General features: G+C 37.0%; 1 protein-coding gene across 6 annotated transcripts in view; it reads left to right on the top strand.

Moving 5' to 3' along the window:
* The window catches only part of VEZT (vezatin, adherens junctions transmembrane protein), a 57,903-nt gene extending 32,030 nt beyond the window's left edge, over nucleotides 1–25,873 (top strand). For 3 of the 6 annotated variants that reach the window (XM_038167915.2, XM_038167783.2, XM_038167989.2), the window contains exons 6-12: nucleotides 1,617–1,766; nucleotides 9,631–9,778; nucleotides 12,930–13,261; nucleotides 14,081–14,274; nucleotides 19,612–19,712; nucleotides 20,882–21,089; nucleotides 24,931–25,873. In XM_038167915.2, the coding sequence (XP_038023843.2) occupies nucleotides 1,617–1,766; nucleotides 9,631–9,778; nucleotides 12,930–13,261; nucleotides 14,081–14,274; nucleotides 19,612–19,712; nucleotides 20,882–21,089; nucleotides 24,931–25,526 (1,729 nt within the window). In that variant the 3' untranslated portion in view covers nucleotides 25,527–25,873. Of the gene's footprint in view, nucleotides 1–1,616; nucleotides 1,767–9,630; nucleotides 9,779–12,929; nucleotides 13,262–14,080; nucleotides 14,275–19,611; nucleotides 19,713–20,881; nucleotides 21,090–24,135; nucleotides 24,593–24,930 lie in introns of those variants that run through there. The other 3 variants (XM_038167858.2, XM_038168103.2, XM_038168041.2) reach the window with 3 other exon arrangements.
* The last annotated feature ends 1,731 nt before the right edge of the window (nucleotides 25,874–27,604 follow it).

Below are 27,604 nucleotides of genomic sequence, written 5' to 3'. Positions count from 1 at the left end.
AATGCTTCATGTATGATCCAAAAAAACTAGCTCTCCTTTCTTCTTTTCCTGAATTTCGTTACAACAAATCTTAGAAGAACTCCGTTTGGTATGTTCACCAGTGGTAACCTTGTCAAAGTCTTGATGCTTGTTCAGGGAAAATCTTACGGCAGTAGAAATGGTTACACCTGAAAAGTTAATGAGTATGTTGTTTTACATCTTGGAAAGAATGGGTTTTTCAAGCAGGTAGCACAGCACCCATTCCATGATGCGTATGCTGCTGTTTGAATATACTGCTAGCTTAGCGGAGTCTGGACTGTGCAGTTAACTGTGTCATGAATGGAAGGATACTGAAGCTGACGGTTAAATAAGATTGAGTCCAGATTTTGGCTAGCTGTACTTAGCTAAACTGTGCTATAGGAAACCCGGGTCTGCAGATTCAGCCTTACGTTGTTTTCCACAGCTATTTTTTCCTCTATATTTCTCTCTCTGTTTGTTAAGATGGAAATAAGCTAGATAAAATAGTTACCAGTGCATGAGCATGCTCGTCTTTCCAGGTACCCACTATGCTATTCCCTTTTATGTGACTGAAGATGTGAAATTACCTTGTTGCCTGAGCAATCTGAGCAAGGTGAGAGCAGAAGCAGGCTCCAGTCCCCAAACAATTCGTCACTTACTGACCACACTGTGTCCATTTCTAAGCTGGTTCTAGTAAAAACAGTGCCAGAAGGTAGAGAGGGTGAACTGTCCACTATTTTCAGTATTGCAGTCATAGGTTTGGCATCAAGACTGTGCATGAACAGAAGTAACTAATATCTTTTTCCTTTATCTACAGCTTAGTGTTACATGAACACACTTAATGTTTATGCAATTCACAATTCAGTTTATTTCCAGATTAGGCAATTTCCTACAATTCTAGAGCTATTTTGAAGTATAGTCAAATAAGTAAGTGTCATAGTTTCTTTTAAATTGTATATTCACCTGAATATATGAATACCAAATCGTATTTTCAAATTTGCTGATTTAATTATATATATTTCATGTGTTTACCTGTCTTGGCTTCCACAAAACACTGCTGTCATTCATTGCACAATTGGTAAAAGCTAGTTCCCCACTTAAATAATATTTCTGTTGACCTAGAGAAGAATTCTGCAGGGATGGCTTGAAAGAAAATAGTTTTTTACATGGAAAACAAAAAATAGTAGCACATTTTTTCTGCAAAAATAGTTTAAAGAGCAAATTTGTGTATAAAGAGGTGTATGTTAAATATCTGCATGTTAAAATTTCCAAAACTTATACTGGGCATGTAACAGTTTTGTATCAGAAATAATGTTGTGGCCTGCTTACGTTTAGTATATTCATTTTGAACACTTTGGAGAAGACAAATGTCCTCAGGAGTTTTACCATGGCTCAGATGAGAATGGAATCAGGCTGCCTAGTGAGGAGTCCTATCTGCTTATTTTAAGATTTTGGTTAAATAAGTCATTGATATGACAGATTTTTTTTATTTTCTTTTGCTGTCATAGCTACTGAGCAATTTGAAAAGGTTTCTAAGTAATGGAATAAGAAAATTGATGTACTGTCTTTAAAAATACTTTAGGACATCTGTACAGTTGTATCACATTTTACTTTTCAAGTTTGCTTGACAGGGTCAGTGCCGCTTGCCCATTTAATAAAGCTGGACAACATCCTAGTCAACATCTTATTGGTCTCCGGAAAGCTGTTTATCGATCTGTCAGAGCCAACTTTCGAGCTTCAAGACTGGCTACTCTATACATGCTGAAAAAATATCCTTTTTGTAAAAAACAACACACCAAAAAAAAAAGTTCAATTATTCCATTAACGTTGTCCACCTGTGGTTGTGCCAATGTTTAGAGTTGGCATGTCTAGAAACATACAATGTAATTACATATCTAAATGAAATAAAGGAAAGGTAGCATAGTAAATTTGGGCTTATGCTTGGTTTGGAACAATCTTAATTTTTTCTTTTTTTTTTTTTTTTGCACTGTGCAATGTGAGATAAAATCCTATGTACTGAAAACATTGTTCTAATTATTGATGCCCATGCCTCTGGTGCAAGTACTGAAGTACTTCAGAGTCCTTTGGGATTTCGTTTTTTAATTATTTTTAGCTATCATTTTCCCTTGCACGAAAATAACCTTTCCTCTGACTGATGAGCCCATTCGCTCATTGTCCCCATGTTCAAAGATAAGTTGATCTTCTGTTTCAGACAAGCTGGGTGAAAACTCTCATTACAATAATTAGCCAAAGGGCACGTTTAAGAGTGAGGAGTTCCTACCCTGAACCAAACTAGAACACTTGGTTCAGATTTGACTTTGTGAAGCAGCATCTACATTTCCTCAGTGAGTTGTATACTTTCTTTAATGGTGCTAGCATTTCAAGACTGTTTTACTATGTCTATTGCACTACATAGGAAATAACAATGCCTTCACCCTCTATTTTAGCAAAAAATAAAGCAGACATGTCTCTTATCTGAGAAACTTCATGTAGGGAAAAAAAAAAGCTGCTGGTAATGCAATTGTTGAAAATCTGTCATGACAAATAACTTGTTTTGCCTTCCTGAAACATCCTTGATTAATATTGAATAATAGCATGTGACACAGGCACACACAAAGCTGTGAGAGCATGCATTCACTCTGAAGGAAATAAGTGTTTATTTGCAAAGTAATAACTCATGTAGGCATCCTCATTCTCAGCTCGAGGCTTAACTCTTAGCACTGAGGATTAAGGTGTACTGGCAACATAAAGGAAAAAAAAAATTGACTAGTTCAAACACGTTGGTACAGGCAACTGGTACCTAGCTTGGCATTAATCAAGAATTGTTTCTAAAAGCACAGGGAGGGATTTGAAAATGGGATCGGTGGACATGGCCTTCACAAATATCCTCCAGCACGAAGAAAGGAAATCTAGTAGTTGCTATGAAAATGTATGTTGCTTTGACTGTGGAGGTTACAGGTGCAAGGAACATTGGTGTGAATTAGACAGTCCACTGGTTTTCTAACTGCTAAGCTTCTTGGAATGGCTTTTAAATTAAGGAACACAAGAGAAGAAAGTCTCTTGTTTCCTTTGGATTATTTGACATTTGCATCTGTTTTTGAAAGGTCTTTGAGATGGAAGTTACATTATGCCAAATTATCATGTAGCTATCGGGTAGGAAGACCAGCAAAAATAAATGGTGAAAAATATATTTAAACTGCATGTTTATATAGTTCTTTGACAAATGGAAAGATAAACATTCTTTAGAAGCATTATACGTGCTGAACATAGTGGAAAAAAGAGTGGCAGAGTGGAAAAAAGAGTTAAGATGCAGACTTGGTCAAATCAGCAGTGCTTGTAAACTGAAAGCAGGGAATTTAAATGTGAGGAAGGTGGGTAAATGATTCCTCCTCCCCACCAAAATAATTAAGAGCAGTTTTAAGGTAGTTTCCAGTTGTCTTAATTTGTAGTTTTCCCTGCATATCATGAATGCCTGAAAATGCTCCGTGTACTATATGGGCGTTGATGGCAAGGAGCATCTTTCACATAGATTGCACTGCCTTGTGCAATTAAATAGAACGTTTACACTGGAGGGGCCAAAGATGCCTTCACGTCAAAAGCATTCGCACCTGCCAGTTGTGACAACTTTAATGCTCTTGTCCATCATCGTGTCGTTAGCACAAATGTGGCCTACAGCAAAGAGAACGAGGAACTGGAGAGATTAAATAAAGGCGTAAGGCAATAAACTGAAGGAAAGGAATGTTGATAAATTAAAGGAAAGCAACTTCCACCCAAAGTCTGGAAAAGAGATCCCACTTCTGACTTCTATGGTTCTTTTTAGTAAGTTCTGCTTTGTGCAAAATCAGAAGATTTTCCCAACTTAATCTTCTCTAGGGTTATCTGAATATGAACTAATGAATTTCTATTTGAAAGGTGCTTTTTCTGAGCACTATGAAAGACATAAATCCAGTAGCACTATTAATCAACGAAACAAAAAACAAAAATTTGAGGAAAAAAATAGAGAAAAAGTCCAAATGTTCAATATTTGGGACAATATTATATATTTAAAATTAATAATAGAAAAAACTTTTTCCTGATTAATCATAATACTGTTTAATATATTTTTTAAGTGTTTTACTGGATATTAGTTTGTGTCTCTGTAGTGGAGCAAATGTATCTCTGTATTTATGCAAGTGAAAAACTGTGGTTGTTTTTTTGCTTGAAACATTTTTCACTAGAAATTCAATATGTGAAATGCCTCCTAGTCCCAAGGACAGTAAAACTTGAGTCTTCCCAGCTAATATACTAAGGATCAAAGGTTAGTTCCATTTTAATAGATGACATTTTTCTTTAGGGTCATTTTGTTCTTTATAAAATAAGGAAGTAGTAATTTCTTGAGAGCATAAGCAAATAAACAGTACATGCAATGTGAGAGTTCGTCATGGGGGAAGAGAGATAACACTGAAAATTTGTTGGCTGATTGGCCACAGCACTTTGATATGAGAATTAATGGATATTAAAATAGAACTGGATCTTCACATGATATAAATGCTCACCATTCATCTTCTTCCACAGCGTTGTATCCATTGACATCATTTGAGGATGTGATCCATTATGTTTTCTTCTGCTGTACCAACCTTTTAATATTGCTGTCTGCTTTTCTTTCATGAGACTCTGACACTGAAATAAGATGTTTCAAAAACAAAGAAGTCAGAAAAGAGCCAAGCTTTGCAGCCTGTGTCAATGGGAAATAATTTTCTATATTAGAGTTTACTTTCCTTGGTTGACAGTATTCAGTTGATATCATTCCATGGGGATGATGCTTGTCATTCAACAACAGTGGTGAATCTCTGACTCCAGAGGTCATTTTTTATGTGATGTCTAGTTATCAAATTAAAGTCACAGTCACAGTCTAGGTCCTCTGTGTGGTTCAGTGGCTACAAAAGGATGATAATGTGCAGAATGCCCCATTTTCCTTCATCTTTGTCTTTCTTATAATGAACCTTGAAAACTGAGACAGAATTATCGTACATCTGGTGATAATCGTTGCCTTAAGACAATAGCTCTTGAACAAAGACATGTCTATTATGACATAAAATGGTTAAAGTAATACAGAAAATGATACTAAATTCACTAATGTAGTAAAAGGTGTACTACAATTTAAGGTAAGTTTTCATTTAAAGCATTCTTATGTGTTCAGAACTTACTAGAAATACTTGTAACTGAAGTAGGTTGTTACATACACTTTAATGTATTTCATTATTTCTGAAATAAGCCTCAAATTCATACTTTGAATCAGTAAGACTAATGCTATTGGAAGCCAAAGAGAAGCTGCTTTAAACCTTAGGCACTTGCTTTACGTCTAACTTAAAGAGAGACAAGGACGGGTACATACCTGAGCGGCTGAGCTGGTGGCTGTTGGGCTGAGTTTAAAACTTGCTGACCTAAATATTGATCTTAACTGTAGACATAAGTGACTGAAAGGTAAAAATAAATGATTAAATACACCTTAAATTATAAGGTATATGTTGATCTGTGCTAATCCATTCACTGTAGCTTTTATACCCATCAGTATTATTTCTACTGTTTAAATATTTGTGTCAAATTAGGCTTTAATGGTAAAGTATATCTCAAATGAGTAAGAGGGAGATCTGTCTGAGGAAGTTGTTACAGAGAATTACAAATCTTAATTAACAGCTTTACTATGGAAATACAAATAGGCAATACAAATGGCACAAACCTGATACATTATTGTTACTCACTTCAGTAGGACTAGAAGTTTGTTAGTATTTGCTTGTGGCCAGTATGCCACTTTTTAGCTCATTTCAGTGAATGGAATAAATTAATATCTTCCTAATTAAAATTTGTTCCCATGTAAAATAGAAAAAAATATATGATTGTACTTTAGCTTATACCAGGTGTTTCTGTCAGATTCAGTGGACCAGTAATATTTCATGAGATGGATTCTTTACATTTCATGGGAAGTGACAGCTGTGAACTTGCAGAAACAATTCGGTGTTTTCTCCTGCCATCCTTACTCTGAGTTGTTCATATCAGGAAGAGTACATGGAACAGTACATTGCTCAAAGTCACAGAAGATAAGAGCATTTCTCCTTTAATCTGGAAAATAAGGGTACAGCAGGATGCAATGGTTGAAAGCTTAAGCTAGAAATTAGATATTTTAGGTTGAGTATTTACAGGATGTTATGCAAACTAGTCAGTAGTAGCGCAGCAAATCTCTGCACTATACTCCATTGAACTGTGTAATAACTTGGAGGTAATACGTCAGTCAGTGTGCCAGTCGTTTGATATTTTTATGCTTAAGAGCATTGTGGGTTCTGCATCATAAGAATCTATGGTTTATGCACTGATTTAATTATACTCAAGCTGGATGGAGGAAAAATGTGTAGCTTGTGTTACTGGATGATGTTAACAGCCTAATTCTCAGCTGATGGAAGATGGTGTGGTACTCCATTTCCATTCAACTCACTTGATAGATGGGACCTGGGAGTTTGACCATATAAACTCAAGCAACTTTAATTTTGTTGTAAGTGTAAGGCCTTCTCTGATTTTTGGGTGGAGCTGCGTGGAGCCAGGAGTTGGACTTGGTGATCCTTGTGAGTCCCATCCGACTCAGAATGTTCTATAATTCTGTGATTCTAATATTTCTAAATTGAATGGTGTCTCATTATGGTGTAGTGAATATAAAATCCATTCTGTGTGTTTGAGGTGCACTGAGCTTGGGAAAACTTCTAAATGTGCTCCTTGTGAATCTAGTAAAATTTGTTCCTTCTCCTCTGTAAAACGGTTAGTTATTGCTTCCTGAAATGTTAGAAGAACACTTTTTCGTTTGGGAGAGAGAGTTTGCACAGGAAAACCTCATACAAGCTAAATATATATAATTGTAGTGTCCTTGGATTGTAAAAGCCTACATCAGAAATCCACTTCTGGAAGGTCTAAGCAAAGATGCATGAGAATTTTTCAGTTAGATGGTTTTCTGTTGACCAGCCAGTTCATCATATGCTTTGCTCATCCCTTCCAGCGGGTGAGAATTTTATGAGAGAGCAGCTTGGGTTTCTTAGGAATACTTTGAGGCCATCATTAGATCTTTAGAAGAGGATGTGCTTTTGAAGAGCAAAGTACTAATATGAAATTGTTGTGTACGTGGGTACATTAGTACTGTTGCTTTTTATTAAGATGAGCCTCCTGGCAGAGGTTACATATTTATTGTACAGATATTTTATTTTGGATGTGACAGTTTCTTATTAAGTAGCTTTGTCTTCCCTTGCTCCAAGCTTATAAGGGATATAAGTTGAACAGATGAATAAAGTATTTCCTCAAAGACAGAAACATTTAAGTTATGTAAGTTTATTTGCTTGCATCTTTTTAGCTAATCTCTAAATGTGAATAAAAAGAGAGGCATCTTACAGTTTAGATCAAAGTGCATTAAGGAAATACATGTATATTCTTAACAAAAATGATTGGAAGTAAGAGGACAAGGCAGGAGACATGGGAGTTTGGTGGGAATCCCTTGCTGAGATGTACTATGGATAAATGGCTCATTTGGTCAAACCACCCGTTTGAGAGGTTCCGTATGATTTTTAGCATGATTTCATGAAAATCAACATGTGTTCAAACTGCTTTTTGAGATCATTGTGTTTTGGAAATAACTTGTTGCAGGAGAAAGATTATCACAGAATATTATCAACCTCTAGGATAATTGGTCCTGAAGGGTTTTGACCTGATTTTGCAATCTCTTTTGGAGTTAACATCCTCATCCCCTGTGCTCCATCTGCTGGGCATGCAGTCAGGTTAATTTAGAAGAGCTGACCCAGCCGCCACCGTGTGACAACAGCAGCTGGTGACAACACCATGTTGTGTTCCTGAGTCATTTGCATTGCTTCAACCTGCAATTGCATTGCAGGCTTTCACCTGCATTCGTGCTTCTGGAGGACACTTAAGAGGCTTCTTTCTTCCTGGACTTCTGGGAGGAACCGGGGAGAAATGTATTTGTTCAGAGCCCGGAGACATAGTATTGCCGTTTCCTGAGGCACAAAAAATTCACTTCATGCACTGTTCTTCTACTCAAGTGATAAATATTTTCTTCAGCAAGTTGAATCCTATGAGAGCTTAGCAGGTGGAAAATTTGGGAGTGAAAGCAGGTGGAACTTGTAGCTTCCCCAGAAATGAGATTAGTTGGACAAGAGACAAGTACTTCTAGCGGGCTTTATGTGACCCAAGAGATGAGAGTATTCAGTTTGTAAACCAAAACATAGAGGAAAATAACATAGTTTAAATTAGAAGTATTTTCATGAATGCTTTGCAATTTCTTTTATTTTCCTTTGAAACAAAGGTGTACTTGTGACAGTAAGTCATAAATTATTTTTAAAGCAAATCTTACTGTTTTTTTTGACTAGATATTTATTCTCACTTTACAGAAATCTTGAACTGTCCCATCTCCTCTTTCCCCAGCATAAGGTTTACTTAAAATCATCACTATTCTAAAAGAAATGCTGCCTAGTCTATGGATTGTTTTTATCTGTTCCTCTGGCATTAGAGTCATATTATGCTTGTTTCCTATTTTTTAAGCATTTCACCACAGTTTGAGGGTTGCAAAAGTACGTATTTTTAAATAGTAAAAAAATTACCACATGGGTTTTAAGATTCTAGCAGCAGCAGAAAAGTGCTATTGAAAGACTTGACTTTTTTTCTTGTACTTATATTTTTATGTGTGAATAGGTAGGTCTGTTAAAATGCATATTTACTGAGATTTCTCAGGCGAACAGCACTGTATATATCATTAAGAATTATCAAGATTGGGGCCTAAATTAACTAAGCTACTCTGTAAACTAGGTAACGAGGCATGGTGATCAAAGCCATGCTCCATCACCTTTCTTAGCTAATTACTCCATAAAATGTCAAAGTCACTGCTGACACACAGAGCAAAGTGATGGGAATATTAGCACAAGTATCCTCACAAAATATGTTAAAGATAATTGAGCTTTGGCTGTAGGAAACCTTACTGTGTCTGGGAATTTTGGTATGGGATTAACAGTATAACAACTGGGAGCTGCTCTTCTTCATGGTAATATCTGAAATACCAAGGAACAGTTATTGCAAAGGTCTCCAAGCAGTCCCTCCACAAGCAGGACTTGCAGAGAATTCCTGCAGTTGTCCCGAGTTTGGCCTATAACGTAGGCTACCTTTGAAACTCCAAATTGCACAAATGTTGTATTCCTCTCTCATCTGTTGTAATGATTTCTGTTGTGAGATTGACATGATCTAATTGTTGGGAATTTACTAATTGAAGCTAAAGCAATCTAACTTGAAAGGAATGCAGGGATTTTCATCAATATGTTTTCATTTGTCTCTTTTTAGGTAATTGTATTTAGTGTGTTATTAATATTATCATATTATTGGATGTTTAGTCAAGGTCTTATCCTTCTCTTAGCCTTTAAAACCTGTGCTATGAAGAAAGTTTGGAAGAAGTTCAATTAGAAGTTCAATTTGGGTTCAACTAAACAGGGATTACGTGTTCTTTCATGTGTGTGATTCTGTGAAATTACCAGAAATAAGAAACCTTGTTAGCTGTTTTTATGCCTTTTGTTTTTAATGCAAAAGTTGCTTTGCTACCCACCTTAACTCTGGCTAAACCTACCCGCTGAACTCTGAGAGCGACAACGTGACCAGCTACATCTGTGTAGTCCCTTTTAAGGAGCTGGGTCTGGGACTGAGCGAAGAGCAGGTGTCTGAAGAGGAAGCACACAATCTCACAGATGGCTTCAGCTTGCCCGCCCTCAAGGTAATCTCTCCTAGAAGAACAGGCGCATCCACGATGGCTCAGCATGATTTCTTTTTTTTAATTGTCATGAAGCCATTTGGTTTGTGTATACTAGCCTGTAGAAACACAGTCAACTGAGGAAGGAAGTAAAATTTGTCTCATATCATGTGTTTCTACATGTATTGGCATTACATGATTTCTTTTTGCATGTATTTGAAGAGAAGTTGCACAATACAACATGAGGATTTTGTGTTGTCAATCATACAAATTCAAGTCAGTGTTTTATAATCAGCTTGATCAACCTTCTCCTTAAACCTGAGCTTTTGTTCTTTGATTTCACATGATTCCAGACAAATAAAATAATTTCCAGGTTTGTACTTAAATCTTCTTAATTAATCGCTTGACTTTGATAAAAAGAGAGACATCCAAAGATGTAAATTAGTTGTAATTGTCAAAGGGAATAGATGCATTTGGCTACACAGAGAAGTATAAATCTGGGCCCCTGCTGCCATGATCCCGTGAAGTTCTTTGATCTTTGAAAAGATGTTTAACTGAGCAGAATGACAATCATTTAATGGCCTTTTTAATCTATTTTGTTTTGAGATGTTAAGTATTTTTAATGTGCTTGAGTAAATGTTCGCAATTAGATCTAATTTGAATGCAAACCTTCTGTGCTCTAGTGGTTCTGTGCCTAGGCAGTTCCATTGTACTCTTTTTTAATGGAAAATTCCATTATTATGTGACTTCTTTGTTTTTATGAGGTTGGCTCTTGTTGCATTTTATTCACGTAATTTCTATGCCTTGATTTCTTTTCTCCTGACCGTAAATGGTACCAGCATTAGTAGTTGCAAAGCTTTGAGGTTTTGTCTAATTGGTTGTAAGCTATGTGCTACATCAGATGTAAGTTTGGGGGATTTTTTCTTGCCTTTTAATGAGCTGAACTTCTAATTACAGTCACGCAAGCCGACTTACCCAGTTCTTTTTAAGCTCAAGAAGTCAATTAGAGTTGCCCAAGCTTGTAAACTAAGACTTTGTTTACTTGCAATTTGCAGTAATTTCACTGAAATCTGTTTTAATTAAACTGGATGGAATACTTTCTGGGTAGAGTTAAACTCACAACTAGAAATCGGAATTTGCCTTAACTGATGACAGTGGTGAAGGCTGGGTGTGGTGTAGTTGAGTCAAGCTAAATTAACGTAAATCTAAGCAGATTTGTACTGTAGTAACAAAATAGTTAGATAACCTTGGGGCATATTTGTATTGTGAGCCCAGAATCTACGTGTAGTCCTCTTTATTTTTATTTATTTATTTATTTATTTATTTATTTTTGCCTTTGAGAGCTCTTTCCGTTATTTTAAAATGCAGGTAAAATACAGACATGTATCAGATTTGGTGAATATTTTTATTTTCGTTCAAGCCCATGCCTAGGCAATGTGACCAGTGTAGCCTATGTGTTTTGGCTACCTTGTCCTTGAACTAAACCAGTTTAAAGAGTAAAATTTTTTGGCTTGAAAATAAATACTGATCCAAGCTGTGAAGACCAGTTGGATGTTTTGTGTGAAGTCTGAATACAGATAAAGATCATCAAAATTTATGGCTAGAACAAACAATTTTCAACCCTAAATACATCTGGAATTTCCTTTTCTCTCATCCTTTGTACCTTTTTTCAGGTGGAATTTGAGTTGTTGTTTTCATTTCCTGAAGTTCACTACTTTTGTGTGCTACCTTTTTACTGCTTTTGCGTTCTGTCTGGAGGAAGGGTTTAGTTGTCTTTTGTGTGTGTTATAACCTGAGCTTTTGACTCTTTATCCAAGGTACCACACCTTCAGAGACACTTAGGTAATTCCTGCCAATTTGTTTGCTTCCTCCAACCCCTGCTTTCCTAACCTCACTTGGCTTGTGGTTTTTTTTTTTGTTGCTGTTGTTTTTTAACACCCAACCAAATCATTCTTGCATGTGTGCTCTTCATTCAGTTCATCTCAAACTGTTATTTCTTCTCATAAACATGTTTTTTTAATTGATATTTTTTTCCTCCTGGAATATTTTGTCACTTCACATCCAGGTGTTTTGATACATCCTTGGGTATGTCTGACCGCGTTGATCTGAAGGCATTTAACTTTTTTTGAGTTACTGTTTTGAGTGTTTTGCTCTTGTTCTGTACTGAAAAAAAATGTTACTTGTCAACAGTAGTAAGAGTGCAAAGTTTTATATATCTCATTGCAAGTCCTGTAGATTGAAAAAAAAAAATCTGAACAAGTATTTGTTAGCCTTATTCCATAGCAGAGAAAAGGACATGGTGAGTAATTACTTTGTCTTCCTCAGTCTGGAATGCTTGGGAATAGGTTTAGACTACACCTTGTATTTAGATGAAGTTGATCCTTGTTAATAAGGACTGATATTGCAGAGTAAAGTGTCATAACCTATCCTTTTATTTTAGAGATATAAGATGCTACTGTTTTGTCATGGTCTACAAAGCCAATGGTCTTCCATAAATAAAGAACAGTTGTGTTCATTGCATTTGAAGTGAAAGTTTCTGAGAAACCGAAGTTTGGGGTTTGCTTGTTCCAAGTTGCCTGACCTCTTTTGTACCATATATAATATTGTGAATTGAATCATCTCTTCACATAGTGTTGGGTCTTTCCCTCCCTTAATGGCATTGGTGACGTTTCTCACTTTGACTGAAAAAAAAAGTAAGTTAGCAGCTCAGCTTTCTCCAGAAGTAGAATGGCTTTTGTTGGAGTACAGTGCAATTAGACTCGTGTTTAAAGGTTGGGTGTGGGCCAAGGCAGTAGTTAGTAAGTAGATCATAAAACTGATAGCTTGATGTTATAAAGGAGAAAATGCCTTTGGTGCCACTGAAATTTTGGCTGCTATTTGTAAGCTGTAGGGTATTTGGAGATTATAGCAAATAATGAGACTACCTGGGGACAATATGAAATTGTAGGTCTCTGACAACCTTTTGAACATAATTGCATATAATGGACTTCATGAAAGAATTAACAGTCACCTAAGGTTCACAAGATCTGAACTCACATGGTCCGGGATACCCTTCAAAAATGTGAAGCGGATTTTCTCAGTTTTTCAGAGCTGCTGTGGTGGGCCGAGGAATGTTTTTGCACTCTGTATCTGTACATTTATTTTGGCAGCTGGCTAACTTCACCTTGTTTTACAGGTTCTGTTTCAGCTCTGGGTAGGGCAGAGTTCAGAATTCTTCAGGAGGCTGGTACTGCTCCTCTCGCCAGCCAATGCGTCCCCCAAGCCCTTGATCTCCCCTGAACGGTTGCCTCATCATATCTTGTCTGATGTGACTCAAGGCCTACCTCATACACATGCTGCCTGCTTGGAGGAGCTAAAGCGAAGCTATGAGTTTTATCGGTACTTTGAAACTCAGCATCAGTCAGGTTTCGAGCGGCCAACCAGGACAAAGCAGAAGTCGAGGGAGCTGAACAGCCTTCAGACAGCAGTACGCAGCTTGCAGCTTCATCTCAAGGCACTGCTGAATGAGTAAGTTTACACATGAATTAGGAGAAGGTGCCTGTGGGAAGGAGGCCTCTAACTCAAGTTCTCTGAGTTGTCAGTTTATATCCCAGATTAGAAAGAAAAAACGCAGATACCTTTAGTCACTGCAAGTAATTCATGCCTCTTCTGTTCATAATTGATTCTACTGAAGATGTCGGTTTCCAAGGCACTCGCTCCACTTTAAAAGACGTTATTTGACAGTAGAATTCTCTCAACAGTGCTTAAAAGAGTATTTCAGCACTTACATTCTCATGCTCTGCCTGTTGCTGTGTCTGAGCTTTCGGCTACGTCACCTACTAGGTGTATCTTCACATAGAGTTGAGTTAAAGAGCCTTGGTTCAATGTGGAATCTGATATTGTGTCCTGGTTATTCATTAGGTATCTGGAGACAAAATCAAAGTGAATCAGTGCATTAATATGTCTTTGCTTTTGTCACTTCCCTGAAAAAAAATCAATAAACATCTTTCATTGATTTTGTAACATACCAAATGCTATAGAAGTTTGGCGCATAGTAACTACATAGCAAATATTTTTAAAGTGTCATGACTGTCTTGGTGAAATAGTTGAAACTGTTCTACACTTTTAATCTTACTTTTAAGAATTACTGTAATGAGTGTAGGTGAACAGTGTATCTTGATGTGGAGAAAGGGATATTATTTTTAAATCTGTGGGGCATCTTTGAGGAGTTGGCTAAACTAGATCTTGAGAAGCTGAAGAAAATAACATGATATTGATTAGATTAAATACTTGAAGAATGGTAAAGTCAAATATTTATTATTTATTTTTGCTCATTTTATTACTTAGGGTAATAATTCTTGAGGATGAACTTGAAAAACTTGTTAGCACTAAGGAGACGCCTGAATTGACAACGGAAGCCCATCAGGTTCTGGAACAAAAACTAAAGTTTATTCAGCCTCATATGCAGGCAAGCAACAGCTGCTGGGAAGAAGCCATTTCTCAGGTGGAAAAAATGAGTGGAAAAAATCCAAATAAAAAAGGTAAATATGAGAGTTTAATTTGGCAACTAATGGAATACACATTAGAGATGGAATGGTCAAATGGATCAAAAACTGCATTCAGGCTGCATATCTGAATTTTAGCTAGAGGTTTTAAAAACATACAGTTTGAAAATTATGCAAACCTACATGTATGTTGAAAATTTGAAAAGCTATATACATGTCAGACTTTTTCATTGTGATGACCTTGAAGCTTTTGTTTCAGCAAAAACTATAAACGTGCTAACTGTCTGTTAGATGTGTGGATTCACATTGTACATTTCTAAGTGTAGACCAAGAGTGGCTTTTTGCCTATGAATGGTGAATGACATGTTGAATGGGTGGGACTTTGATTAATCATTCTTGAGATTTTCTTGTATTTGTTGCATTAAAATTAGGTAGTTGAAATTAACAATTGCCTCGTCATAAAACTTTCTTGACATTGATGTTTCCTGAAACATTTTGAAGTGCAGAGTACGTATTGAGCATATAATGCCTCTTTACCTTCTCTCTCAGAGAGAGGGAGCTAATCTGTGTGCTTAGAAGTCATGTGAACAGCACGTCCCAAAGTTTTGCTTTATGTCCCTTATCTTAGTGCCCTGTACTGCTCATGGTGTTATCCTTGTGAATCACATCTAGCTTAAGTAATTGAAGTGAGCTTAGGCTCTCCTGACATAGAGTTGAAGGTATAATTTCTAATCTTCTTTTTTTCCAGGAGCATCTTTATTGGCCTAGAAAGGTACAGCTCAGCATCTGAATAATGCTGGTAATTGAGAACACATTAGGAAAATTATGACTTGGGAAATATCAGCAAGTTACCTACAGAAATCCAAAACTATAGTGAGCTAAGCTCTTAATTATATATAGGTGGTGTATCCAGTAGGTGGATGAATATTTATGTGGGCCAAAAGATGTCCAAGCTGACCTTGCTCATCAGAACTGGGAGCACTGGCGAGTCTACTGTACACAGACCAGGGCTCCATGCAGGTCCAGACATGGTGTAACAGAATTTGTGGGTACTTTGCCTAATTGTCCAGTCTTGTGATTTCCTCTCGCTGTTCTGTAAAACAGTCTGTGAAGATATTGGATGTAGTCTGATATATTTTGCATTTATTAGCCTGTTGTGTTTTGTTGATGCCCTTCACAACCAGCAGTTCCACTGATCTGTTTTTCTCCCCTTTTCTTAGATGTTCTTTCTAGACTACATGCCATGGTATTTTTAGTTATTTTAGTTATGTTTTTACCTTGTGTATGAATTTGCACAGCAGGGACTGTTCTTGTGACTTGATTCCTTTTAAAGTCTTGGAAAAAATGACTTAGTATATGACTTAGAGAAAAGGGATTTTGTGAGAAGTTTTAAAAAAGAAATCTTTCACTTTCTGTTTTTGTTTTTTTTTTTTTTTTTTTTTCCAGTGACTTTCCTGGAAATGTGTGGGGTTTGAATCTCTATTTTGCAACAAGTTTACTGAGTTACTCCACATGAACTACTTTTAAATTAAGTTGGTTGGAGAAAATAGTTTTTATGTGGCTGCGTTTGACTTTCCTAGTGTATTTCTGTGCAGTTCGGCTTCTGTGAGTTGAACTTTTCAAGGTGTGCATGAAATCAAGTGTAATTCTTCTGATCTCTTTCTGCGCATCTTAACAGCTGGTCTGTCAGTCATGATTATGTGAATTACTTCATTAAATTATGGCTGAGGCTTTCTTCAGTGCTTCCTGAAAGCACTTTGAAAGAAGATGAAATAACATACCAGCTAAGGACATCTTTTGTTTTTACATAGTGTTATGTAAAATCAAATGAATTATTTTTACAACAGCAGTGGCAAGAACCCTATCATAGTACAGCACTGTGTCAAGTGGATGCCCAATGCTTTTGGTGTAATGAATTTAATGGTGTTTAGTTCAGCTGACCATAGCAGAGGAGTAGCAATGCCATTTTCAACATCAGTTATGAACCGTGATGAAGGTAGAGCTGTTCTTGGTGGTTTAGATTCAGTTTTGAGAGGAAATATTGCATAACTTAAAAGCTATAAATAGCGAATATTTTTAGCAATAACTTATAATTGTGCTTAGTATTAAAACAAAGTCATTCCTTTTTGCTTCTTCATCTGCAACTGCAAAGGGTATGCAGTGTTTAAATTTACTATTTCCTTGGGTTTGGATCTTACCACAATTATGTACTGAGCAAAAATGTAGCTTTGCTTTTCCTTCTTGGTTCGTGCTGCTCTCAGCATGGGTAAGGAGTAGACAGCACACAGCCCACCAGCTGCAGCAGCCAAGGGCCCGTGTTGCGCCGTGGGGAGGAGTAAATGGGGAACTCGCTGCTCTTTCCAGCATCAAAACACTTCTGCTGAATTATGCATTGAAAGTTTCCATCCACTGTTTTGAACTGTTACCTGTCCTAGTTGTGGCATCCTAGGTAGCTGCCTGTTGCTTATTTTCAGAGCAGTTTTGCATATTTTTGTTTTCTGTGTAAACATATGGATCTCAGTCAAGAATCTCATATATCTTGCTTTAGATCATTGTATGTTAAAGCATGTTTCTTACAGATATATTAAGTAATTCTTTTTGTTAAACTCTGTCAAGGACATTTAGGTCTAACTGATTGAACATTCAGATGCTCCCAGCAGCCTTTCATGAATGGTGAAACTGGCATGTATTGTAGTGTATGGTATAGTAGCCACTGTAGTAATGAATGTCGTTTGACTACTTTGTTTACAGGGCTCTGAGTACTTCTACCACCAGTCCTGTTAGTCACTGATCTGTCACATTCAGAACAGAGCCCGAGAGGAAGCAGTGTTTTAGCAACCTTACGGGAATTCATCTCTACTTGAAAGCATTGGGCAATGATAGACTTACAGAAACACGTCAGTCTCTACTCACTTTAAACATTACATGATTTTAGACTTTCAGACAGCTTCTCTGTATCCATTCACCTCTTTTCTTCATACACGAAACTGATTTATCACTTGAGGCCTCAGTGATTCAAGCATACAATCATCTGCCGTTACTTTTTCAGAACACCTTTTATGGCTAGTTAGTGTTGTTTTAACAGTTTTTGAAATAATGGCCTTCAAAGTGTTTAGATTCCATCTTTTTTCCTTTTAAACTGTCTCTACATTTGCAAATGTATACAACTTTTTTATATTTGCCATAATACTCTGTTGCAAGCTCCTGGTTCTTGCAGTCCTTTGATCCATTGGAGAGAAAATAAAACAGCATCTTTAGTTAAACACTGAATTCATGATCTTGAAACATATCCTTAGAAATGTTATCTTCCCATACAGACAGCAAATACAGTAGCCTGTACATACTAGAGCAGCTGTTTTCTGATTTAAGAAGGCAAGTTTTTGTTGGTAACTTCCATATTACTCTTTAAAATTTGTCTTCATGCCTTCAGAAACATATTTTTATTGTTGCTATTATTGTTACTATTAAAATGTTTTTATTCCAAGGCATGGTTATGTAATGGACAAATCATCTTGATATTTGTGAAATAATTATCTCGTGTCAGTTTTCCACTGTACATTTCACTATGTGCTTCCTCTTTCTTATAAATGATCACTGCATTTAGATACATCTGGGATGTCAAATCTTCAGCTCAACCAGAGCAACTAGGGAATCAAATATTTTCCTTGTGTGCAAAAGCAGGTAACTGGGCACCAGTAGAGTCATTGTTAATGTGACTGCCTACTTTCAGAATACCATCCCTAAGTGTTCAATACAGAGATAAGGAACTGAGAATAAGGACAGCTGGGATTTGGCAAGGTTACCTAGCCCATTTCTCTTCTCAGGGGTAAATTAGTACTTGTGCCATGTGTGAGTAAATGTTGTTTACCTGCTCTTAAAAACCTCTCTTTAGGGACATTTTACAGTATTTCCGGGCATCTATTGCAGCACTTAAGTCTCCTTACAAGTAGAAGTTTTTTCTTGTATTGAATATACATATCTCTTGCTGCAATTAAAAAAAAAAAAAACAACAGTGCCTTTGATCCACCCACAATTGAAATCCATTTCCTCTTTATAGCCCTCTCTCACATATTTGGAGACAACTGGTAACATTTCTGTCTTCTCTGCATAACCCTGTATCGTTCAAATCTATGATGGTCATACTTTATGTAGCCCTCTGATCATTTCAGCTGTTTTTCTCCAGCCACCCTTTAGCTTGTCTACAAGATTATTGAATGGAGGAGCCTCAGCCTGGGCACAATGTTCCATCCACAGCCTGATCAGTGCCAAGCAGAGCAGAAAAGTGATTTCCTGTGTCTAACAATCCGTGCTGCTGTTCATATGTACTATTATGTAGTCTGGCTTGTTGCTTGCAGCAGGGTATAATTGACTAGCTTCCTCAGATCTTTTTCTCAGTGCTGCTGCCCGGTCAGTCATATATTTCTGCAGCTGACTATTCAAAGGCACAAAATGTCACAGCCACCTTCACTGGACTCTGTATCTGAAATCCAATTCTTCCTGGGGTGTCTCTAATTTTCCAGTATTATTTTTTTATTCTGCCCATCAATATCCTTGCAGGTCATCCCTGTGGCAGCAATTTAATTAGATTAAACACTTTTGGTGTGTGGTGGTTTTTGTGTTTTTGTTTTTAATCCATTGGAACTGTGGAAGACTTGGGGCAAATCCTCACTAAATGTATTGTTCCTGTCTGAAAATTGTAACTGTGTTGTTTATCTGCGAGATAAATAACACCTAATAGTAACTTCTAGCCTAGGTGTTTTGTTTAAAAGTATGTAATGAGAGCATGTCAAAAGCCATACTGAAAACAAAATGCAGGATGTCTTTGGCTTCTTTGTATTTATAAGGCTCGTTACTATATTGGAAAGGGATATTGGAAGGTTTCACATCTTCTGTTCTCAATAAACCCACACTGGCTATCATTTACCGCCTTGCTGCCTTCCAAGTAGCTTTCTATAAGTTTTGCTTTTTTCTTCCAGTATTTTCCAATTATTTGAAGCTGATTTGTCTATAACTTGTGATCTCATGTTTTACTTCTGCCTTTAAACTTGGGCACCAAGTCTATTTTCTGGTTTTACAGATTTTTGCCTGCCTTCTGCAGGCTTTCAGAGTCCATTAAAAAAAAAAAAAGACATCTGTTAGTTGAAGTATTTCAAGGTGAGTTTCATGAAACCCAGCTTATATCAGAGAACAGTTAAGTCTTAGCTATTTTAACACAGTGTTTCAATGTATTCTAACCAACCTTCTGACTATTTTTCCATATGTGCCAATCCTGTCTAGTGAAAAGACTTGGACCCTTCCTGAGCGAGTCAAAATTATCACTCAACACTCAAAATTTTTCCTTTTTTTTTCTTCATTCCTTTCTTTCCCCTAAAGGCAAGCTTGAAGCTTTCTGTGACAACCTACAGCATACTACAGTACCTTTAATGCAGCCTACCATATACATAGAAGACAGAGATCCAATCCCTGAAGAACAGGTAAAAAAAAAAAAAAAAGGTTATTTTCAGTGATGAGCTTCTTTTCTATATCCATCCCCTTTTCAGTTGCTTGTGCAGTGACCTTGTCTTCCCAAGGCAGGTCAAGTAGGTAGCCAGTGCAATTTCATAACTGCACTAAATGAAAAAATTGATGTCTTTTCCCCCTGATGTTCAGTGAGGATGTATTCCCCATACTGGGGGAAAAAAAAAAAAAAAAAAAAAAAAAAGAGCACCAGTATTTACTTGTTCTTATATATATATCATTAAAAATAACTGAGAAAAGGAGAGCAGCAACACAGAGTAACACAGAGAAAATGTGAATTGCTGAAAGGCAGTACATAAAATTAAGTCCTACTTGCTTATTATTGAGCTGATACAGTAGCACAAGGAAGAAGCTCATGAACAAACCAGCCTGTCTTCAGTTTGTGTATTGTGTGCATTTTTGGGTACCTAAACCAGACCGTGATGCTGGACAGCTTTGTGTCATTTCCCCACTCCAGGGAAACTGCTGTGTAATGGTTGGGCTGTCCTGAAGAGAGGTTTGTCTTTATCCTAAAGCTGAGTGACACATTCTGCAAGCAGATCAACACCCATGTTCTGCTCTGTCCCTCCCTCACCCCCTCCCTCCCTTCCCTCTATCAAGCCTACCTCACTTGTTTTCTCTCTAGGTTTTTTTATCCCTATCAAAGACCTGGAACTAACAACTTCACCAGCTGTCTATCATAACATAAATGGAGTTCATTTTTCTTCATGTTTGTGAACCATAGTAGTTAAATTTGGAGGCATGGTTGGTATAACTTAAATTAGCATAATGCCTGTCTGAGAAAGAATTGCTTATGGTGTGAATTAAATAAAAACAAAACAAATCAGAATTGCTTATTTCCACCAGTCATTGCGGACTCCCTTTTTCAAGGTATATCACTCGGTCATTCTTGTATAAGAAACTGAATCTTGGGTGACTGGAGTAAGGTTTTTAGTCCACTTTAAATGAGTGGACTCACTCCAAAATTATATAACTGAGAGTGGTGTCAGATACACTGGCTTTGCTCAAACAAGGCTCTATCCTTCTACTGCAGTTGTCTTGTGTTGAGATCACTTGGTCATGCAACAGCTTGAAGTACAGTGTGAAGTACAAGTGAAGATTAAAAATATGTTTTTTCTTTTTTCAGGAATTGGAAGCATATGTTGATTATTCAGATATGGACAATGAATATAATAGGGAAGCTTTTGATTGCTTTTCCCAGGAAGAGAGAGAGAGACAAAAACGAGAGAGAGAAGAATCTAAAAGGGTGTTACAAGAATTGAAATCTGTACTGGGTTTTAAAGCTTCAGAAGCAGAAAGACAGAAATGGAAACAGCTGCTATTCAGCGACCATGGTAAGCATTGCTTTTGAAAATTTATGCCTTTCTAAGACAGGGTAGGTGTCTGTTTACCATCAACTTCTGACTGTGTTAGAATTCAAATAGTGCTCAGCGATAGCAGTGTATCTGGTAGAGCTATGTGGCCTTAGTTTTTTATTCCATCTCCTTATATTATTTGTAGCAATCATTTTACTATATATTGAAAGGAACTCAAAAGAATGTGAATATGGCTCCAAACAAAAATATTGAGCTAGAGCTATTATGCACAGCATAAAAAGAACTGTCAGCTTATAAACCATACAAAATGAACTGACTTTCTTTCATCACTTTCCAGTAAATATGAATTTTAAATTGGATTCATAAATAAGTTATTTTTCAGGATTTAAAGAAACTATCAGATTATCGTAGATTTAGCAAAATGGATAGATTAAAGCGAAGAGTTAGACTTTGAAATATTAAAGGCTCATAAAAGACTAAGATGGGCTTCTGTTTCATGGAAGAGGGAGCATGCAGAATATGTTTTCAAAAAAAAAAAAAAAAAAAGTTAAATAATACTAACAGGAAGAGTTCTTCCAAACTACTCTTTCCAATTCTGAGGACTGCTGGGTAGCTCCATCCACTTGAATTTAAAGATAAGAAAATGAAAATTTCTCTTGCCTCAGCAGGACAGCCTGTTTCAGTTCCAGCAACAAGACTGGATACAACTTGATTGCTTTTGCTGCTTGAGCTGCTTCATTTATTATCTTTAAAATTGGTAGTGTTTTTTTCATTTTTCTGTTCTTTTCCCCATTTTCATTGCTTCCTCTTACAGACAGGTTAGGAAGAACCCTCTAAAAATTTTCTTGTTCTATGTCAAGAAAAACAACCCTCAAGTTTGGCAGTATATCCACTGCCTCTGCCAGTGCTTACCAGATAAAAAGACCATCGATTGCATCCTTTGGTAATTTAGTGGGAACACACAGTAACAGAAGAAACAAAGCCCAAAGTAACAAAGACTGTTTCTTTTGACATCAAGCCCACAAAAATAGATGTGCTTCACAACTTTTCTCTTTATGTCATTTGAAAGGAGAAGGGAGGAATCCTACCTCCGGTTATGTCTTGACAGATCTAGTAACTGTTGCAGAAGAGTTCTTTGTTAGGAGAGCTTGCACAGGATATTTCCTTATCTAGGTTTGCAGCTGATACCTGTCCACATCAGTTTATCTCCAGGCCATTTGTGGCCATAGCTTTCTAGAAATTAAGAGACTGGCTTACCTGAACAGCTGCAACAGCTGAAAGAGGAGTCAGCTGACTTCTATAATCTCGAGTAACTGTTCTCTTGAAAGCCTTTGTGGCTCATGTTGGTTCCTTTCCTTTTCACATATAAATATTACATTGTTATAGGATTAGAGATTCTGTGGTGGGGAGGGAGGAAAGTTCCTTCAGCTGCTTGGGACTAATCACAGATTTCTTCCACACTGTACAAAAGTTGAAAATATGAGGAAGGACAGTTTGTGAAAATAATTAATATTGTCACCTTTTGTCTCAGACTCTGTATATCTTAATCTGAAATATTGATACGGACAGCAGACATAACATCTTCTGCTGTATTTAAGGAATTTCCTTGTTATTTCTTCAAAAGAAACACAAGTCAGTTAAATATGACATGATGGACCCCGACATGTCTCTCCTGCAGACATTAATTTATCTGTACACATGGGTCCTTCCTTTAAGAAACATTTTTGTGGGCTGTGCTTCCCATATTGATGGTTGGCTTTATCTTGAAGAATTAAACCAGAAAGGTTTGTATTCTTGTCTGCATTGGCCCAGGGCAGTGGATGGTTTTGATAGGACCCTTTTCCATCATCCTCTTAAATCTTGCTTTTACAGGACAGTCACGTTCCAGAAATCATGCATTCTCCTAACTTGCAATTGTTGTGAAAAAAGATCCCTGAAGATGCTAAGGCTAAAGCCTTTGGTACCTAGCAAGACATTTTGATTTGTGAAGGTTTTTGGTTCATCCATGAAGGGGCTGGGCTGGTGAGGGTTTCTACATAAAAGAGGTCAGCTCCCAACAAGTTGATATGCCCAAAGAACGCAGCATGAAGTCAACTACAGATGATAGGCTGTATTCCAGAAGAAAAAAATCTTAGTAAAATACCACACTAAAGCAAATGTGCCCAAGTCTAGCACCATCGTAATAATGCTTACAGTCTGGGCAGTCAGTTACCTATTGGAGTGCCGACGCACTTCTGTTTTTGGTCCTTGGGCGTCCCATTGAACCAGAAAAACAGAGGTACCTTTGAAGAGGTCCATAAAGTTACTAGGGGATTTGTTTTAATTTATCAGACAATATCAAACAGCATTATTCTGGTGCAAAATCACATCTAGTTTTTCTTCGCCCCTCGCCCCCCACCAAAATTTCATTCTGTGGCTGTGTTGCACCCAGCTGTTTACCCATCTCCTGTCTTTTCCATGCAACAGTTCTTATAAAACTCTTTCCCAGTTTTTCTCATCTCTGTATTTGGAAAGCTATACTCTGAAAATAGGTGAATTCCACCTTGTTTATTAACAAATCAATTCAACCAATTGCCCAGCAGCCAACCTGAAGTGTCTGTTTCTAGAGTTTTGGCTTTGGAACTGTTATTTGAAGGCAGTAGGCAACAGGATTGCTCCCAAATGATAATACTATTGTGTGTATTCCTGCCTCTTCAAGCAAACAGGCAGAAATAAGTGGCAGGATTTTGTTTTCATTTGCTTTTTGTTGGTTTGTTGTTTGTCTTTTTTAATGCAAGAGAAGGAGAAAGCTGTTCTGTTAATAATAGAGATGAGTCTGGTGGAGTGCTCCTTTGGTATATGAGTTTTTAAAACAAACAATACAATACAAATTCTAAGACATAGTCTTTCGGTGTGCTCTTGAAAATAATTATCAATGTGACAGTCGTAATGATGCACCTGCCTTCAGCTAGATAAAATAAATATTGCTGCAATAGGATGCAATGGAAAAATCCTAATACCGTAAATTTTGTTTCCCGTGAAAAGTTTGCGTATTTCCCAGAGTTATTTTCATCTCTGCTTACAGGGGTAAAGTCAGAATGGAATTAGAAAGGGAAATGCCTCTTGGGAATCTGCTGTTGCTGCTCTCATTTATGTTCGTGCTGCTACTCTAATGGAGCTACTGCAGTTTAGGGAATCTGTTACTTGGAAATGGACATTATATCGTTTTCTTTAAAAGAAAGACGTCTGTTCTTCAAGAAGTGATTGTACCAAGTTATACTAACCCTTAACACTGGGAGGAGAGACTTCCTGGCAAGCATCCCGTTGCTGGCAATGGGACTCGCTGCTGCTACTAACTTCAAGAGAGGCTAAATTAAACCACACTTTATTTGTGAGGACACCTTACCTGGCTGTATGAATACGTGTTGTATTTGTATGTTGTGATGTGAGATCAGATATTGCACATAAGGACTGTCTCATGTACCAGCTGTCTTTATTGGATTAGGTAAACCCTTGTCTAAAACAAAGACAGTTCAAATCTGTATGCAGTGCAGTAGTTTTTTACTTTGACGTTGAATGCATCGTCTGTGTTTGATGCCATTTTTGAACATCATCAATTTCGTGCCATCTTTTTATATCACAAATTTTAAGGCTTAGTTCCAACAAGCAGCTATCACATTTCATTTCAGCTCTGTGGTTAGAAAACACTGATTTATTTTAGGTTTTCTTTGATTTGTGTTTTTTTGTTACTGTTGTGTTTTGTTTTGTTGGTTTTTCTATCCATTTTGACTCTTCCAATCTTGCACCTTTTCAAACACAAATATTATTTATATATAGCAGCTTGGTTTTAGTTATCAATTCATTTTTTCCCCTTTTTAAGCTGCAGTGAAACCCTTGTCTCCTGTAGAATCGCTGAAGCTACTAAGTAATTTGGAATCACACATGAATTCAGATACAGAAAAGCAGAACTGCAGCCAAAGTTGTGATAAATCTGAAGAAATAGACTCTAATCCAAAAGTGAATGCTGCTGATAAAAGCAGGACAGAATATTTGTATGAAGATCCTGAGATGGAGAAAAACAAAGACAGTACTACTGAAGACGGTATTTCTACAGGGGCTGAAGAAAGAATGTGTTATCAGTATGAAGGGGAAGTTGAAGATCTCAAGCCAAGCGATACGGATGTAATAGAGGTTTCACAGCCTCCTTCTAAGGATGCATTGCATTCAAAAATAAAGCATAGGCTGGCTCAGCTCCACATATCAACAGATTTTAACTTCACATCTGGTCTGGCTGCACAAGTTGCTGCCAGGTCTTTCACTTTTACTACAATGCAAGAACAGACTTTTGGAGATGATGAGGAGGAGGAGGAGGAGGAAGAGGAGGAAAAGGAGGAAGAGAAGAGGCAAGAGCATGAAGGCCTTGTGGAAGATTGTGAGAATGAAGGTAGAGGCTCTGAAAGTGAAGGAAATGTATAAGTCTGAGCTGAACTTTGTTAAACCAACAGCAGGCAATTTGGTAGAAAAAAAATATAAGGTGGGGGTTTAAAGATAAAATTACTGGGTGGAAAAAACAATTGGAGACCTAAATGTGGTATGTTTTGTTCCCTAAGTCTGATACACTAAATGGGACTTCTAAGAATATTGAAAATTTGCAGGTAAGACAAATTTAGGCTGCATCCACCAAACAGTTGGCTGCTGCCTTTTTAAGATCTTAGTGGTGAGTTTTGGAATTTACCTTAGTGTTTTCTGTTTTATTTATTTGTATCATAATGTGCTGTTGTTGTTTTTCTAAAAAGAATGAAAAACAATGTATTGAATTACAACAGACTCCGTCTTTTGCTTTCTGGTATAGTTGTCATGGTAGCGTATGTTAGTTCCAACAAAAAAGGAAGAACCTGAACTGTTCCCTGTGATCATCTTCTACCAATTTTCATGTCTGCAGCGAGTTGGTTAAGCCACCACAGGCATTTGTGATTCTATGGGTAGTGAAGCTCCCAACTAAAATCTAGAGTTTAAAGAAAAAACTTGGAAGAACTAGTATTTTATGTGTTCTGGGGCATGGGGCTGAAATAGTATAAAGTTGGTCACGCTTCATATTAAGGTTTATAGAGAATTTTATGAAGGGTTAATAAATGACTCCTAAATGTTGTAATTCATGTTAGAAAGGTGTAGTACATGTTAGGGAGGGTTTTAAGCGTATCAGTAGAAAGTACTATAAAGAGGTAGAAGCTATCTGTTGGATTTATAATAGATGAGAATTAAATAGCAATTTATTAAAACAGCTATTAATTATTTGTTAACCTTTTATAAATTGAACCTTAATATAACGTTTGATTTTGATATAATGATTGCTTGCACATTTTTGTTTATGTCTTGAAGTAATTTTCTTAAAGCAAAGCTGACAACATCTATGGTATTTTAATAGTATATTTGCTCTTCCCTAATGTTCTTCCATTTTTCCTTAGATCACAAGGGTCACACAACCTGTGTGATTAAGATCCATGAGAGAACAAGACTTTTCTAAGGTAACTTGGAAAGGTCTTGTAACTTGGTGGACACCTAAGTTTGGATGTTTGATACGAGGTTATGTGAGTAGTTTTTTCTTTGAGGTGGTTTTACGAGGAGCAGCAAACGGATATGGCAGATGGTCACCTCACAGAGGGAATGGTTTTACTGCCTTCTCTTCCTTTTGCCCTCAGACACAAAGGGACACAAAGGTCTCATGCCTCTGTTGGTGAGAGAACAGCCTGTTTGTATGGACCTCTATGTACATGGACCTGGATAAACTTCCAGTAACAAAATGCCTCATCAGTTACTTAGGGTATTTATTGCCTCTTTGAGCTTGCTGATTTTATAGAATACAGGGTGTGGAGAAGCAAGTGGTTCAGAGCAATATCTTTACTAGGATGCTGTCTTGGGATGTGGGGAAGCTAACGAAGGTCAGCAGGGTAGGGTGGGACTCTTGACCATATGTCAGGAAATGTGTGCTTTCTTTCAACCTCTCTTCTCTCAATGATTCTGTGTGAATGCTCAGTATATTTTTTTCACAAACCCTAAATAGGCAAATATCAATTTATAGAGAAGATTGTATGTGATTTATGCTGTTCTTTCACAATATAATGCCTGTCTTTCCCCTGACAGACAGGTTTGGGTAAGAGAATATTCTGACACCCTTCATTAACCAGTAACACCGTATTTGTGCCCTTAATTACGTGTAAGTGACTGGAAGCTAAATGGATGGTGTCTGGGGAGAGGGGGGCAGGGAATATTCTTCTCATAGTATTTTGAGAAGCTAAGGCTCCTTTTAGTTGTAGGATATACTCTTCTCTAGATCCATAAAGGTTAGGATAAGATGATGAAAACCATTTTTTATTTTCTCTGTGGTAAGCAATTAAAACTCAAACAACTGCTTTGGTTAAGCAGTGTTTGAAGCATTGCCTGTGCTTCTGAAAAATAAGTCTTCCTCATCCTTGACTTGAGATCCTTGATTCTTCACTAAGTGCCCAGATATTTTTTGTTCCTAGGTAATTGTTCTGGCTGCCTGTTTGGTCCAT

Source organism: Anas platyrhynchos, chromosome 1 (assembly GCF_047663525.1).
Source record: "Anas platyrhynchos isolate ZD024472 breed Pekin duck chromosome 1, IASCAAS_PekinDuck_T2T, whole genome shotgun sequence".
NCBI lineage: Eukaryota > Metazoa > Chordata > Aves > Anseriformes > Anatidae > Anas > Anas platyrhynchos.
Note: the sequence above shows the minus strand (reverse complement) of the source record. Positions and strands in the feature narration are given on the sequence as shown.